The following is a 17,043-nucleotide window of genomic DNA, read 5'->3' on the forward strand; positions in this document are numbered from 1 at the left end:
TCACCGCCTCCCAGCATCCCTGGCACAGCAGCGCGGCCATTTTCCCTATAGTTTCAGACTGACTGACGGACAGACAGGGCCGCTGGAGCGTCCCACACCCATCCTCCTGTTTTATCCATCCGGCTGCTCGCTCCTCCTTGTCTCTCACTATAGTCTCTAATTGACGCACCGCTGCGTTCAACGCTCTCCAGCGCTGCTAAAGCTGAGGCTGACTCTCCTTTCCGTACCCCCCGGCGGATTCTCCATGTATGGATGCGCCAAGGAAAGGGATGCTGTAGGCTGACCAAAGACTCAGAGAGAGCGAGAAAGAGAAAGAGAGAGAGAGAAAGAGACGAAAAATACAGGCTGCTGAGGAGATTCTAGAAGGAGGCACCGGAGGATCCGGGCGCTGTTTTGAATGGGCAGAGGATTCACCCCCTGCGATCGTCGAGTTTGAGTTGCTGAGGTAAGACACGGCTCCTTCGGATATGTTTCCCACTGAGCATCATCGCTGCTGATGGGTGTCGCGCCGTGGTGAAGACAGCGTGTGTGTGCGTGTTTGTGATTTCGAGGCCTTTTGTACATATGAGGCGGTAAATAAGGACAGTGCGTCAGGGTGTTTGATTCCGCTGATTATCTTTTAAAAGAATACTTACAAAAAACGACACTCCTACTCAATAGATAAATGATCTCTGTAATTGTCATTTAAACTCTCGTGATGTGTGCTGAGCTCCCCTCTGACGCAGTGTTAGATAATTTGGGTGTTTGTGCCGTTTATGTTTACGCGGCCTGTCTTTGAGGTGCGGCAGGCAAAGCAAGATGGAGGAGACAATATTTACATGGCTTATACAACTGTATGGTAAAATGTCCTCTCAAATGTTCTGAGAGTGTGCGTCATCCTCGCCTTCATCTGTTAGCCTCGATGTGTCATGGCTTATTATGAAGATGTTGAGGAGGAATTTTTTTTCATCGATTGAGGCAGAAAAGATGGAGGTGCGCGGCGCTGCCCTGAAGTACTAATTATAGGCTACCGTTAAAATCTCCCTAAATTAATCTGGTCATCAACAGAGAAAAACATGAAAGCCATCCATAAAGGTTTTAACGAAAAAAACAACAGTAGTAAGAGGCTGATTGTTGTAAAGATGCTGAAAAACACTACAGCCAGTTGTCCACATACAGGAACCTGTGTTGTTTTCTTTGGGGAGAAGCAGTGAGCTGATACAGTTTCATTGGCCCTGATACTTGAGGCCAAGGGATGATGCCAGAAGAATAAGCAGCCATTTTACTGTAGAATAGCAGGGATGCTGATGATCATCCTGCCAAATAACGTCCCAGCCATTTAGTCAGCGTGTTTTAGGAGCTGCGAGTCTCAAACGGACTGATTCACGGCTTGAAAATGGAGCATGTGTCTCAGCCTTAGCTGTTTGGTTCAACTTACAAGGCCCACTCTTTAATATTAAATTATAATAACAACGGCAGACCATGGATGATTCAAATCATCATTATTAAATCTGGATTTTTAGATATGTATCCTGGTCAAAGGTGTAATGAAATGTATCATGATGGAAAACAAAAGCCCCGTTTCCATCTGACAGGTTGGTCTGTATCCTACATGTTTCTGCCTGCAGCGGTGCTAAATCCCTCTTATTGTCTACCTGTGCAGGTGCCAGGTGTGTGTCTGTGCAGCCACACAGATCTTCAGCTCTCCTGCTCGCTCGCACACCCTCCTGCAACATGGCGGTGGCTTCAGTGAAGGTGGCGGTGAGGGTCCGACCCTTCAACTCCAGAGAGATTGGGAAGGACAGCAAGTGCATCATTCAGATGACAGGAAACACCACAAGTGAGTATGAATTCAAGTCATTTGTTGTGTATTTGTAGTTAAAAGTTATATTAAATCTGATGAATGTGGATTTCAATATTTCACTGTCATGGGAAGAAAATAAGTAACGTTCTGACTGTAACTTTCCTCAGTAAAATTACAATCATTAACTTTCTATATTTGTCCTGTTTTGGTTAAAGCCATCATTGAATTAGAATGTGTTTTGCACATTGTTACTTCTTCTGGATGTTTGAGCTTCGCTGTGCAGTATGACGTATAGAGTTGACAGAAGGCTGTTTTTACATTGATCTGCTGGAGGGGGTAGTTTCTCTGTGATCACCTCACATCTGAGTTTAACACAAAGATTATAGATTAAGATGGTACAAAATTCTACACAAAGGAGCGGAACATATATTGTTCATTTGGATGAATTCAACAAGAAAGAAACACACACTGTATGTAATCTGTGAAATACTGCAGTGATGTGTAATGTTAAGGATCAATAACACAGTGAAAACAGCGGACTGAAATATTAAACGCTCTATGTTAATGACAGAGAGCTTAAAAAAAGAAAGCATATGCACACACTCTTTTCCAGTCTGCTAACCCCAATCACAACGTGTTGATATAAATAATTGAGACAATATGATTACGCAGTTGTAAGGTCCTGTATCTTTTAAAGTCGTGGCTTTAGAGTGCGACACAAATGCAGCGACGTCCTGCTGCTCTTTTGATCATATTCCTGCGACCGACATTGAGCCAAGTTTAGCATTTCACCCCAGATTGTCTGGTATAGGCCGCTTTGCCCTGCAGCAACAATAGAGTGGGCCGGGAGGCATGCAGCATCATGGCAGCCAGAGAAGGAAACAAAAGCGCCAGTCAGGCCTGAATCCTGTCCGTGTGTGTGGGATGTAGCGACAGTCGCTGCAGGGACCAAAAAGACCTCCTTGTTCTGGTTGAGCCCAGACGCCGGGTCAGCTGATGCAAGTGTGTGTTTGCGTGTGAAAGACAAACACGGAGTATGTCAGCCTGTTGTGCCTGTCCGTGTTTTTTAATGACCTCATTAGAGCCAAAGATTCAAACTTGAATTATTTCAACTCATTAACTTCACTGACATCTCTCCGTCGTCCTCTTGTATATTTTCTGCATTCTGGTCACACGCGGTCCTCTAAAGGATAAGCGGGTGTAGCTGATGGATGGATGGTCACACATGTTTGCTTCTGGCTGAGTGGACCTTTCAGCAGGATGTTGATATGTGTGCTGCTATATTGAACTTGTCCACAGGGGGCGAAGCTGTGTGTTCAGTTTGCAGCCGAAAGAGCATCTGCTCCTGCTCAGTTCTTGTTTCATGTTGTTAGGTTTTTAAGAACAAAGGATGAAGGAGCCTGCAGGCCGCAGGTACTCTTCTGCTGCGAGCTTCTTACTGCGCACGCGCATCAGAAGAATGAGCTAGATCCGGTTCAAATTAAAACAATATTTAATGTACTACACAAAGTTCACTTACAAACTGAATTAACTATCAATAGTAATGTTCTCGAGAGCAGAGACCACATACACGCATCTCCTCACAGTCCGGCGCGGCCAGTTAGCTGAAAATGAGAGCTGCAGTGATCTGAGGTAAACTCCCTAAAACATTGTCTTTTGTATCCCCTGAGAGTCGGAAAGTGTCCGATACTGTCATAAAACGTGTGAATGATCCTCCGTGGCGATTAGTGATTGGCTTCATTTGAATTCTGTCCCCTCCCATTATCGATCCCGTAGCAAAACATCTTGGCTCCTCGCAAAACATCTTGGACTCCTCCTCTCTGTCCTGCTGGTCAGCTTGGCATTTGACCGTCCCACTGGCCCCATCCTCCATCGATGAGGTCGCCTCCATTTGCTGCTGCATGTCTGACACCTCACTCAGAATCCCTATCTGACCCTCAAAACTATTCTTAGTGTTTTAATACCTACAGTGACTATACTTCTATGATTTAATACATTCAATGAGTTAATATACTGTAACATATAATATCCTCTATAAGTAAGAATATTGTAAACCTATAACATATTCCATATGGAAACATATTGTGACTAACATATTTATTATTGTAACACTTCTACTCACCACTAGGGGTGTTATTTAATCCTACTAATAATGGGTTTAATACTGAAATTCTCCACAATGTTCTGCGTGCACGTCACCCCTCCCCTCTTTAAAATAAGGCTGAGTGGTGCTGCTTTTGTTTCTAACTGTAATATAGTAAGTCCTCTCTGAACCGTGTGTCCTTTCTCTCTCTTGAGTTGGAGGTGAAGTTATTTCAAAGTATTTCAATGACACGTCTCTCTGATGATGAGATTGTGACACATTATAAGCTGCTACCAAGAATTCAAAAAATCATAATGTAGAATATTGACAAATACATGCTTTAAGTTAAACAATATGGGATTACATTACTAATTATATATATTATTTCTTAGCAGTTTTTTGTTATTTGCACGTGAAGGGGACAGGGACATCAGTTTGGAATTAAATCAGGGACGTAGACATCACAGTCTAGACAGATTATATGAATCTTAACCACAAGTCAACAGTACTGGTCCCACAATTCCATGTTTTGGTGGTTGTAGTTCAGTTTTTTCCAAATGCACATAAAAGAAAAATGCATTCTCTCTCTATTGATTTGATGCATTTCTATCAACAGTGCATTAATCACAACTTGACTCTTAATGAATTCTGGATCTTTCTACAACTTTCTCTCACTTCTCAACGTTTGGACACTGAATGCAGATTTCAAATGAGAGTCTTCTGCTCACAATATTCTCATTGTTGTTTCCAATCAAGAGAAAACGTTACAGTATTTTCTTTCTAGACACCAGAATGGGATTTTTTCTGGTGTTGTTTTTGAGAACTTGACACCTTTTGGAGGCAGGAGGTGACCTCCTCGTCTGAAAAGTGAAGCCAATGTGGAAGTGCCTTAACAAATAATCCAATCAATAAATAAGGGGCAACGAGACAAATGGTGTGAGAGAGAGAATGTGTCGTATTAAAATAAATGTTTTTTTCCCAGTTTGCTGAAACTGACAGTAAGTGAACTGATGTGAAGGACTATGCAGGTAAGTAGGGTGACTCAGTTTCTGATGCTTCTATTTTACTCTGTTTTAGCGATCCTGAACCCCAAACAGCCGAAAGAGAACAAGAGTTTCAACTTTGACTATTCTTACTGGTCACACACCACGGTGAGTTTTACTGCGTCAGTTTTATAAATACATGTACTACTAGTCAGATAAGAAAATGAAGGATTTGTCCTAGATCAAGCCCCTAATAATTGATATGAGATAATATATTGATTCAAACGTTAGCATTTACCCTAATGTTGGAAGAAACAGGATTGTCTTTTTGATTTTCAAGCTGTGAAAAATAAAGTCTCTCTCATCTTCTCTCTTTCTCTCTCTCTCTCTGCAGCCCGATGACATCAGCTTTCACTCCCAGAAGCAGGTGTACAAGGACATCGGAGAGGAGATGCTGCTTCACGCTTTTGAAGGCTACAACGTGTGCATATTTGCATATGGCCAGACAGGATCGGGCAAGAGCTACACCATGATGGGACGACAGGAGCAGGACCAGCAGGGAATTATACCTCTGGTAAAACAGAATACAGTTCTGACCAATAATTAAACACACAATCCAATTCTCTTTTATCACTGTGAAAACAATACAAATAATCAACAATGCAACCTTTACCACATCAATTACTCTCTCTTTTATAGCTGTGTGAAGACCTTTTCACCAAGATCCATGGCAGCAATAGCGACAACAACATGTCTTACTCAGTGGAGGTGAGTGACGTCTATCTGTTGTGTTTTGTGTTCTATTTCCCACTGAACGTATACTGAATGACAAAGGTCTGGGGCGTGCATTTTACTGTTTCAGATAAATTAAGGGAAAACATTACAATTATTGTTGAAGGGCAGCTGGTATTATATTCGTTGCATCAGAATTCTCTAGATTTTTAATCTTTTATTCGACCGTGGAGCTACCAAGTAGTAATGATAACCGCTTAATGACTCGTAAAAACATTTAAAAACTCTGTGCCTGCTTCCAGGTGAGTTACATGGAGATCTACTGTGAGCGTGTGCGCGACCTGCTGAATCCCAAGAACAAAGGAAACCTGCGTGTCCGAGAGCACCCTCTGATGGGACCCTATGTTGAGGATCTGTCCAAACTAGCCGTCACCAATTTCAACGACATCCAGGACCTGATGGAGTCTGGAAACAAGGCCAGGTAATCAGAGCGGGACTGAATGACAGTGACGGACTCCTTAGATGTTTGTGTGAGTCGGTGGATGGAGAAGATACGCGGATGAGGAATTTGGATGTTTTTGTAAATGATTCAATGACTGGAACAAATGACGGATGGAGCAGATCATGTTTGAGTCAATAATATGCACCTAACACAGCATTTTTCCATTTTTGCAGGACTGTGGCTGCTACCAACATGAATGAAACCAGCAGCCGCTCCCACGCCGTCTTCAACATCATCTTCACGCAAAAAAAACACGACATGGATTCGGAGAATACCTTAGAAAAGGTTCGGACAAAAAGCTCTTGCCTTAGAAATCACCCAGTCAGACTGATGTTTTTCTGCTTCTCAGACAAACAAATCAATAAGTGGAATAGTTTTATTATTCTCGTTTCACCACGGAAGCATCAGAAGAGATGCTACGAGGCAGAACATATTTTATTGCCTTTTATGACCTGAGTGGAGGCCGTCTGCGGTGTGGTTATCTGAGGAACGTGTTGTTGAATTGATCGATAACACTTTACTGCCAGTTCTCCCCGTGCAGTTCCAGGTGAAATATGTTCGCTGAGGTGGATGTTTGATCTTTTGTATCATCACAGGTCAGCAAGATCAGCCTGGTGGACCTGGCTGGCAGCGAGAGAGCCGACTCAACCGGAGCTAAAGGAACCAGGCTTAAGGTGAGAGGGGGATACTGTTTTTAGGTCGTTTTCAATTTAATAATGACTCTTTGAACGCGGTATTTCCAATATAAAGAATGCATAAAATATATGAATAGATGGACAAATACTCAATAATATTACTCTATTATTTGCAGGAAGGAGCAAACATCAACAAATCTCTGACTACGCTGGGGAAAGTTATTTCTGCTCTGGCTGAACAGGTATGTTTTTTTCACACTTGTGAAAGAATATACTGTGACAAATTATTTTTATTTCATGTTGTCTGAATGACAAACGCTGCCATTTCTCTTCCAACTATCAGGAGTCAGTACCAAACAAGGTCAGTAATGCCAACACATTTGAAACTTCAAATGAAATGTATAGCCTACAATATTTAAAGAATATTTACAGATAAATTGTGCTTATTTTGTGTACAGAACAAGAAAAAGAAGAAGGTGGAGAGTTTCATTCCCTACAGAGACTCAGTTCTGACTTGGCTACTGAGGGAGAACCTGGGTATACACACATGATGATAAACCTTAGTTTTTACCCAAATAAAACACACTTTCTCTGTCAGTTTACCTAGTGTCTTACTTTCTGTCTTCTAGGAGGAAACTCTCGTACAGCCATGGTGGCTGCCCTCAGCCCTGCGGACATTAACTACGATGAGACTCTCAGTACCCTCCGGTGAGTAAAATGTATATAACCTCTCTTTTTCAAGATCATTAAATCGGACGTTTGTGCCTAGGAATAGCGTTTTGAAGATGATGTCACACTTATACTACATGTTCAACCCGTAGAAGAGATGTACTGAGCATTTTCTGAACACATATTATTAGCTTTGTAGTGTTGTATTATTTGTGTGCCTGTACAGATGCCTGCTAAACAGAGCACTGCTTTCACTTCCATGTTGTACTACACTCCTGCTTATGTACAGATCTCTGCATCAAAATAAGACGGGTCCGTATTCACGGGCATCTCCTAGAAACAAAATCAAATTCAACCAAAACTTTTTACCCCAAATTAAATCAACAGCGCACTGCTACATTCCTGCTGATTAACAAATCGTACAAATAAGCTTTGTCTTCACCGGACTGCAGCTAATTTTGGGAAGTCCAAAATTGTGATCGCAATTAATATTGGAATAGTTGTGCGGTCCTAACTTACAGTAGCTTCCTTCTCACTATAGGCCCATATTGTCATTAGTTGATCAATGTAATTCAGTATTGAGAGGCTGAGGAATCATGGTTTATAGCTAAATGTCTTCTTGACGTGGATGACCTCTGTCCCTTTAGGTACGCTGATCGGGCCAAACAGATCCGCTGTAACGCTGTGATCAACGAGGACCCCAACAACCGTCTGGTGCGTGAGCTGAAAGAGGAGGTGGCTCGCCTCAGAGACCTGCTGTTTTCACAGGGCCTGGGAGACATCATAGAGAGTGAGTGTCGCACAGAGAAACGCTCACTCAAAGAAAATGCACTTATACAGGCACACACACACAAACCTGAATCTAGACTCATTGTGCAGTTTTTTTCCGACTGTACATGTAAGACAGAGGATGACAGTTAGACTTGTGGGAGACGAAGAGTGTGGGTGTCTCTCACACTCATTTTCTTCTCTCCTCTGTCCTATCAGCGTATCGCTGCAACGGTCCGGTCGTCGCTGGTTTGAAATGTGTGTATAACTCGAGCAAGCCTGCGCTTTGCAACTAATAGAAATGAATCCTGAGCCGTCCTTCCTCCTCCACCACACCAGAGACCTAACTAATAAGGCCAAGAGACTATATGTGAAGTCAGACATGACATGAATTAAGTGAAATATATTCAAATCCTACTTGATTCTTTAGAGCAACACAATAATAATCTATGGTTGCTGTATTAAGTCAGTCTTTTCTCAGGAATTCTGCAAAATGGCCTCCTTTTTTCTTTCCATTTGTTGTAGTTTTCATGGTAATACATGATTTTTTCTCTCTCATTTAATCTGGGGTGTCCAGCCGTTTAATACTTTCATCCTCGTAGCACAATTTAAAATTGGCTGGGATTTCTGAGAAACTTTGCTCTGTGATCCTGTAGCCGTTCATTAAGAATCTGAATAGCCAGACTCTTTGCATCTGAAAAAAAGAAAAGAAAAGCAGACAGAGTCCAAGGATTTTGTTTCACGAGACTAGTGATGATGGAAGAAAGCACTGACTGGGAGGACGCCATTTTAGATTGCTGACGAACTCCCTTTTTTTGCATCCTGGTTCTCTGTGTGTGGAGCTAATTGAAGCTGTGAGTCAGGTGCTTAGAGGCCTGCATCTCCGAGAGCTGTGCTACCAAAGGCTGTGCTGAACTCTTTGAACACATTAAGACATGGAAAACATATGAAAAAAAAACTCAGGCTGTATTTGTTCATATTGTCATGTATATATTTTTTCTTTTATTTCTCTTGACTATCTCATGCTTGCGAGCTTGTCGAGTGTGTCGGAGATAAAAAAAAAAAAGCTTCTGGTCTCTAACTTTCAGTTTATTTGGCATTTTGTGCTCTATCAGTTTGAGTTTCTCTTTCCTCTCTGTCTGCGATGGCTTTGGGGAAATGACGTCTGCTTCTTTGATCCATTATTTGAGCTTTCTCTTCTTTTTTTTGTACTCCTTCCCTACCCTATTTATTTCCTTTTTATCTGCGTGTACCTCTCAATCCCTGATGTCTCTCCTTAATTACCCGGCGTCTGCTCCGTCCTTCCGTCCTTCTGTCCTTCTGTCCTTCTGTACTTCCTTCCTTCCTTCCTTCCTGGCTCACTTCCATGCAACGCCTCTCTCTCTGGCAGACCTGTGCGATTACAAGAACTTTGTGAATAATCGCCAGGCTGTCAATCAAGGGGGTGATCTCTCCGCAGTGTCCAATGCCATGACAGGAATGAGTCCCTCCCCCTCGCTCTCGGTCCTGTCCAATCGCATCGGGACCATCAGCAACCTCCATGACCGCATCTTCAGCCCGGCCAGTGAAGAGGCCATCGAGAGGCTCAAGGTAAGAAGGGTGATGCTGAAATTGTTCAGGAAATGGTAGATTAGATATGGGCTTGTGGACGGAGATATTTTTAGATCTCTGTCTTAATTTTGCCAACAGGAAACCGAGAAAATCATCGCAGAGCTCAATGAGACTTGGGAAGAGAAGCTGCGGCGTACCGAGGCCATCCGTATGGAGAGGTTCGTCAAACATATTCATGCATAATTCATATCAGATTGCTCTCCCCTATAGAAATGTGTATTTATAACCTACATTAATCAATTACATGGTAAATGGACTTGCCTTTCTAGTCTTCCGACACTACATGTCGTTCAACCATTGACACCCATTCATACACTGATGACGGGAGCTACCATGCAAGATGCCACCTGCCCATCAGGACTATCTAAGCATCCACTCCCATTCACACACCGATGCTCTACCTTCTGAAACACAGTCGCCCCTAAAATTACAGACCTTATAAAAATGTTCCTTTGCTATTAATAACCTAGCGTATCATCTATTCAAAGGAAGCATTGTCCTTCATCAGCATAACACAGTCAGTAAAGTCTGGTCTGCTCTTCAAGTGATGAAGAATAATTCAAGCTACAGTGGTGGAGCCCGTCAATGCTTTACCAAATTGTGCTTTAGATATTCCTGCTGGTATTGGACTACCTTTGATGAATGGACCCTTGAGCAGAATATGGGCGTATACGGTCTTAAAGGATATGCTGTGTTGTTGGATTGCCAGACTACTTAGAATGTATAAATACACCATATTTTTAGCCGAGCTTGTGATTGCTTCCTGTAGAGAGGCCCTGCTGGCTGAAATGGGTGTTGCCATGAGAGAAGATGGAGGAACTTTGGGCGTCTTCTCCCCGAAAAAGGTACCAGGCTCGTCACTGTTGCGCAGTAGTTTGATACATTTACAGCATCTGTACAAACACACAAACACTAAAACATATTTGTCATTATTTCCCTTTCAGACGCCTCATCTGGTGAATCTGAACGAAGACCCGCTGATGTCAGAGTGTCTGCTGTATTATATCAAAGACGGCATCACCAAGTAGGTTTTAAAAAATATATACATTTTCAATTTTTGAGATTTAATCCAGAAACTGTGCTGTTTCTGTGAATTTGTCTCAATTGTTTCACCTTATCTCCCCTCAGGGTTGGCCGTGAAGATGCCAAGTCTCGCCAAGACATTGTTCTCAGCGGCCATTTTATCAGAGATGAACACTGCACCTTCAGCAGCACCACGAGTCCTATGGGAGAAGGTAGAGGCTGGCTGCTCTCTCTTAAGATTACAATGTTGAATAAATGTTGTAACATGTAAATACATATTGAAGATGAAGACATCCATATTGTATATATGTCAAAGTCTTTGTTGTAATAGTTCTATAATCTTCTCTTGAACAGGATGTGTCATCCTGGAGCCATGTGAGGGGTCAGAGACGTACGTCAACGGGAAGCGAGTTAGCTCTCCCACTGTGCTGCGATCTGGTACGTGAGAAGGTTCATATTATTTTGTTACAAAAGATGTAAAACAAAGTAACTGTACCAAGAGAGTAAACAGAAAAAAATGTATCAGGAGGAAGAGATAAGTCTGTGTCACATTTTTTGTGTTTGGAAATAAGGAAAGCTTTAGTATGACAACAGAGGTCTAATCTGTAATTAATGTCTTTTTTTTGTTAATGCTAAAACTCTCGTGTTTTCCTGTGCACTTTTCAGGGAACCGCATCATCATGGGAAAGAGCCACGTGTTTCGCTTCACCGACCCGGAGCAGGCTCGTCTGGAGCGAGAGAAGACGCCGTGCGCTGAGACGCCGGTTGAGCCCGTCGACTGGGCCTTCGCTCAGAGAGAGCTGCTGGAGAAGCAGGGCATCGACATGAAGCAGGAGATGGAGCAGAGGTGCATGGAGAACACATCATCATTTAATTGCATTTAATTATGTTACCTTTCTAGCATAGAGTTTTGAATCTCTTTCAGGCTTCAGGAGCTCGAAGATCAGTACCGCAAAGAAAGAGAAGAAGCCAGTAACCTGCTGGAACAACAGAGACTGGTGAGTGAATAGAAATATGGTTTATTGTTTATTTGACATTTTATTTTAGATTTACCATTTAAGGTGCCTGATGAAAAGAAATAGCAGTTTTTAATCTGAATCATGTGTTTTCTTTCAGGACTATGAGAGTAAACTGGAGGCTCTTCAGAAACAAGTGGACTCCCGGTACCTGGAGTCTCCTGAGGAAGAAGAGGAACCCGAAGAGGAAGGTGATACTGTCACTTTTTAACTGACTCATCAAAACAATCATCTCTGTATCAGGCTTTTATCTGGCCAGAATGTACTCACATATCATGTGCCTTTCCCCCTCAGTGCCGTGGACGCCACGTGAGACTGAGTTGGCTCTGTGGGCTTTCAGGAAGTGGCGTTTCTACCAGTTCACCTCTCTCAGGGATCTGCTTTGGGGCAACGCCATCTTCCTCAAAGAGGCCAATGCCATAAGTGTGGAGCTAAAGAAAAAGGTGGGATGTTTGTTACTGTAAAACATTGTCCTTATTCAGCCCTGTGAGATCTGATATGTCATGTGTCATGTGCCATTCTTATTTTATACATTTTACTGTATAAAACAGACTGCAGAGTGCAAATATGGCATAATGTGATGCTGGTGATGCTAGAGGCAGACTGCATGTTATTAAGTGCCAGTGGCCATTCTGGATTTACCCAAATGATTTAGCCCAGTGAGTCATCACAATATAACACACAGTGCTGCATATTAAATGTGAGCTCTGTCCAGTCATCCATCTAATGAAAGGTGCATATGACGAAGCATTTTATTCAGCCAAAATGAAACTCTACTGCTTCAGGTCTCACTCAGGTTTTGATTTTCCATAAGCAGAAAAACATTTTGCTGACAAAGGGGATGGCATCTCATGTCGCCCACTGCTTGTAGAAATGGTGTTGTTTAATGAAGACAAACATTCCCATATCACTCTTCTTCTTTGTTGTGGTGATAAAAGGCGTGGAATTTATTTTGCACGTGTAACGACACGATACGATGATACGATGCAGGAGCATATAAACCAGCAGCAGTCACTCATGTTTTATGTCTCATGTCGGCCACAGGTTCAGTTCCAGTTCGTCTTGTTGACAGACACTCTATACTCTCCCCTGCCCCCCGACCTGCTGCCCCCGAGCATTGCCAAAGAGAGGGAGAGACGACCTTTCCCCCGAACCATTGTCGCCGTTGAAGTGCAAGATCAGAAGAACGGAGCCACACATTACTGGACTCTAGAGAAACTCAGGTACAGTGGTTTTGTCATCAAATAAAAAGTAATTACAGGGTTAAAAGCTCATTCCACGGTCAAGGTCTGTTTATTCACCCATCATGAAATACATTATGGAATACATTATCATGGAAATGTCACATCCTTATCATCTGATGCTGATTTATATAATATAATATAATACAGAAAGAAACTAAAATACAAACGGTGGCTGTTGATACATGCATTCTATTAAAGAAGAATACTAACCACTCTCTAATGGTGTCTTCTATAATATCTGTTTGTATTTCATCTCTGTCTTTAAATCCTGTTTTACTCTATTCATTTATCTTTTTCTTTTCATGCTGCCCCCTGCAGGCAGAGGCTGGACCTGATGAGGGAAATGTACGATCGTGCTGCAGAGCTCCCCAGCAGTGCTGTGGAGGACTGTGACCACGCTCTGACCGGAGGCGACCCCTTCTACGACCGCTTCCCCTGGTTCCGTCTTGTCGGCAGGTACGTCACCTCCCTCCCACCTGGATGCTGTATTGTTTCAAAACTCTGCTCTTTCTTTTATTGTGCAATAAATCATCACTTCCTACCTTCTCCTCAGGGCTTTTGTGTACCTGAGCAACCTGCTGTACCCGGTGCCTCTGGTACATCGCGTGGCCATCGTCAGTGAGAAAGGAGAGGTGAAAGGCTTCCTCAGAGTGGCTGTGCAGGCCATCTCAGGTACAAATAGAGGTTGAATATCAGTCTTGTCACAGTCGGATGCTGTTGAACATGTTGTTGTAGCTGTTCTTTTGTATCAAGAAATCATAATATAACATCTTATCTCTCTGTTCTGTCCCCATTCAGCTGATGAGGAGGCCCCTGATTATGGCTCTGGTGTGAGGCAGTCAGGCACTGCCAAGATCTCCTTTGAAGATAAACAGTTTGAGAAGGTACTCATCGGATGGTGATTAGTACTGGTCTTCTCTGAATGTGTCCTGTGCAACCAATAAAAGTCAAATATAATTTAAGCACAAGTGTTTTAAAAAAAAAAGAGAGTTGGAATTTGAATTTCTTTCTGAATGTAAATGTTCGGTGTAAATGGGATCCAGGCTGATTGTTTTCCATCTTGTTCCAGTTCCAGACTGAGTTGTGTCCTGGTGTTCTGTCCCCCATCAACTCCTCCTCCGAGGAGCTGCGAATCGTGGAGGGCGAAGGACCGAGCGCAGAGATAGGAATCTCTGCCGATGAAGTCAACAACAACACCTGTCCAGGTGAGGTTTACCCCACTAATGTTCATGGTACACCAGAGCTGAAATATATGTTTTAATTGGAAGTAAATGTATCTAAAAAGTTTTAATCCCAGACACGTGTGTTTTCTTGTAACCATCATAGAGGCTCCCCGCAGCCCAGTAAAGAGCTCAGGTCGGGATCTGGATCTTCCTCTGGACCTCTCCCCGGAGAAAGCTCTGTCCCATCTGAAGATCGGCAGCACCTTCACCTTCAGAGTTACCGTCTTACAGGCCTCCAGCATCTCAGCCGAGTACGCCGACATCTTCTGCCAGTTCAAGTGAGTTTCAAGAACGTCTCCACCAAAGTCCTGTTAATAATATTGTCTATCTGCTACACATTTCTTACTTAATGCCTCTTGTTTTTTGTCAGAATCCATTTCTGTAAACAATAGATCATATAATTATGCATGCACATTTACACCTCTTAGAAGCATTGTTGTTAAAGCTCATATCACATTGTTTTGGCACTAAATAATCTGCAGAAAAATTATCTCAAAAAGATGCCAAAACAATGAGTTCTTTAGATTTGAATCACCAAGTTGTAGTTGCAGATGCTGCACAAGAATGAAATCAATCAATAATGAAATGAACACAAATGTTCAATGATTGAATGTTTGTGGTTCGTGGCAATTATCAAAATGACCAGTATGTGAGGTGGTCAGCCTGATGCGTTTGGTTGACATGCTGTGCAGGGAGAGCAAAGGGAGGTCAGTCTTACATAACGGCTTTTCACTTTTTTTAGCTTCATCCACCGCCATGACGAAGCTTTCTCCACTGAGCCGCTGAAGAACACGGGCAGAGGACCTCCGCTGGGCTTCTACCATGTTCAAAATGTAAACAGTGAACATAACATTCACACCTATTATTAGAAAATATTTCTGATTTACAAATAGTTTTCTGAAGGCTGTTTGAGTTGTATTCTCTCCCTTCTCTGACAGATCACAGTGGAGGTGACAAAGTCCTTCGTGGAGTACATCAAGACTCAGCCCATCGTCTTCGAGGTGTTTGGTCACTATCAGAAACAGCCTTTCCCTCCGCTCTGCAAAGACCTGATCAGGTCAGGAACCTTTAATTTCCAGCCGATGACTGGTTGTGAGGCGATATTTTTAGATGGAAAGAAAGTTTCCTCATGTTTGGTTTCCTTTGACTTGTCTTTTTAGTCAGCTGCGACCTTCCAGGAGGCAGTTCCCCCGGGTGATGCCCTTATCCAAACCAGGTCAGCAGTGACATTTAATGTGTCTCATTTAATGTGCCTCAAAAGCTTTTATTTATTAACGATATGATCTCCGCGATCTGCTCTATTTTCCTGAATTTGATATTCACTGCAGTTTAGTTAGTACAGGCTGGTTTACTCAGTCTCGCACATTAATCTGCTCTCTCTTTGTTCCTCCAGTGCCGGCCACAAAGCTCAGCACTCTGACTCGCTCCACCGCAGGGCCTTGTCACGCCAAATACGACCTCATGGCCTTCTTTGAGATCTGTGAGCTGGAGGCTAACGGAGAGTAAGTTGCATCTTTATGGCTGTGTTTCCACTTCACTTCCATAAAGCAAGAAACATGAGATCATGCTGTGTTCAAGAAAAATACTATGTATTCAGATTCTGCAGTGAATATTATCATTTCTGTTAAAACAGTTGAGTACTAACATTTAACACATTGATTTTTTTCTTTTCTTTGCTATAGCTACATCCCAGCTGTTGTTGACCACAGAGGTGGGATGCCCTGCCACGGCACGTTCCTCTTACATCAGGTCTGACATGTCACACCAAATCACCAGTTTCATATTTATATACTCCATAGAGAGTGTTGAATATCATGAGCTTTGGATAAATCATTTTCCAGATTGTCTTGTTCCTGTATCTGTCATCCAAACATCTGGGAGAGAACTTGTTTTAATAGCAGTGTTAAAGTTTAAATACCTGGGAAGATTCAAGCCTGGATTTTAGCCATTTTAGCCTGGAATGTTTTTTTTTGTCTTCCCAACTGGAACTAAACCAGTACAAAACTGGTTTATCTTCTCCTGACTCTACAGGGCATCCAGAGGAGGATCACAGTTACCATCGCTCATGAAACAGGAAATGATATTGAGTGGAAAGAGGTGAAGGAGCTGGTTATTGGTGAGTGACAAGGACAATTTAAAAACATGTTTGGCCGAGTTGGTTAGATTCTAGTAGGAAGAAATCTTTAAATGTTCAGTTTTTCAAACCGGATTGATCCCAACATGACTTGTTTGACTTCAGGCCGTATTCGAAACACACCAGAGGCTGATGAGACCATCATAGACCCCAACATCCTGTCCCTCAACATTCTGTCTTCTGGATACTTCTGGCCAAAACACAACGACAAGTATACATTTTAGACTGATCTTTAACTGTTTCTTTTTTCTCTCTCTGTGTATTTGCTGTTTGATATTCCATAACAGTTACCTCTATGAATTAATTAACTCAGCTGTAACATAAAGTCAGATCAGTTACTTTGGTTAGTATTTTTAACATTGCTTCAATGTGCCTTTTATAATAAAATACTGTTTTGGCTTCAATGCGTTTTTCCGTTTGCATGGATCAGTATGGTTTGCTGAGTTCAAACTTTTAACAGCTGCAGTTAAAAGTTTCTAACTCGTGTCCTGTTTCTCTTCATCCTTTGCTAACACCAGGGTCTCCTTGGGAGTTGATGATAGGTATAAATGACAATCATTTAAAAAAATCTTTTTCATCAATTATTGTTTCCGATAACAAAATGGCGAATTTCTGACAGGCTTTTCATGAGCTTTAC

At 42.3% G+C, this 17,043-nt stretch overlaps 1 protein-coding gene across 11 annotated transcripts in view; it reads left to right on the forward strand.

Moving 5' to 3' along the window:
* kif1ab (kinesin family member 1Ab) overlaps positions 1–17,043 on the forward strand; it is a 25,964-nt gene continuing 8,921 nt past the window's right edge. For 2 of the 11 annotated variants that reach the window (XM_031854443.1, XM_031854445.1), the window contains exons 1-36: positions 1–445; positions 1,643–1,819; positions 4,944–5,017; positions 5,244–5,423; positions 5,549–5,617; positions 5,884–6,062; positions 6,257–6,368; positions 6,680–6,757; positions 6,895–6,960; positions 7,062–7,079; positions 7,177–7,255; positions 7,348–7,426; positions 8,035–8,177; positions 9,546–9,745; positions 9,845–9,924; positions 10,536–10,790; positions 10,895–11,001; positions 11,144–11,227; positions 11,456–11,636; positions 11,715–11,787; positions 11,906–11,996; positions 12,100–12,248; positions 12,850–13,028; positions 13,368–13,505; positions 13,603–13,721; positions 13,848–13,933; positions 14,119–14,254; positions 14,376–14,550; positions 15,015–15,105; positions 15,211–15,329; positions 15,433–15,488; positions 15,666–15,774; positions 15,955–16,021; positions 16,304–16,388; positions 16,512–16,617; positions 16,925–16,948. In XM_031854443.1, coding sequence (XP_031710303.1) covers positions 1,714–1,819; positions 4,944–5,017; positions 5,244–5,423; positions 5,549–5,617; positions 5,884–6,062; positions 6,257–6,368; positions 6,680–6,757; positions 6,895–6,960; positions 7,062–7,079; positions 7,177–7,255; positions 7,348–7,426; positions 8,035–8,177; positions 9,546–9,745; positions 9,845–9,924; positions 10,536–10,790; positions 10,895–11,001; positions 11,144–11,227; positions 11,456–11,636; positions 11,715–11,787; positions 11,906–11,996; positions 12,100–12,248; positions 12,850–13,028; positions 13,368–13,505; positions 13,603–13,721; positions 13,848–13,933; positions 14,119–14,254; positions 14,376–14,550; positions 15,015–15,105; positions 15,211–15,329; positions 15,433–15,488; positions 15,666–15,774; positions 15,955–16,021; positions 16,304–16,388; positions 16,512–16,617; positions 16,925–16,948 — 3,893 coding nt within the window. In that variant the 5' untranslated portion in view covers positions 1–445; positions 1,643–1,713. Of the gene's footprint in view, positions 446–1,642; positions 1,820–4,943; positions 5,018–5,243; positions 5,424–5,548; positions 5,618–5,883; positions 6,063–6,256; positions 6,369–6,679; positions 6,758–6,894; positions 6,961–7,061; positions 7,080–7,176; positions 7,256–7,347; positions 7,427–8,034; positions 8,178–8,374; positions 8,414–9,545; positions 9,746–9,844; positions 9,925–10,535; positions 10,791–10,894; positions 11,002–11,143; positions 11,228–11,455; positions 11,637–11,714; positions 11,788–11,905; positions 11,997–12,099; positions 12,249–12,849; positions 13,029–13,367; positions 13,506–13,602; positions 13,722–13,847; positions 13,934–14,118; positions 14,255–14,375; positions 14,551–15,014; positions 15,106–15,210; positions 15,330–15,432; positions 15,489–15,665; positions 15,775–15,954; positions 16,022–16,303; positions 16,389–16,511; positions 16,618–16,924; positions 16,949–17,043 lie in introns of all 11 variants that reach the window. The other 9 variants (XM_031854452.1, XM_031854449.1, XM_031854446.1 and 6 more) reach the window with 9 other exon arrangements.

The sequence above is a fragment of the Anarrhichthys ocellatus genome, unplaced genomic scaffold (assembly GCF_004355925.1).
Source record: "Anarrhichthys ocellatus isolate YVR2014 unplaced genomic scaffold, GSC_Weel_1.0 scaffold15, whole genome shotgun sequence".
NCBI lineage: Eukaryota > Metazoa > Chordata > Actinopteri > Perciformes > Anarhichadidae > Anarrhichthys > Anarrhichthys ocellatus.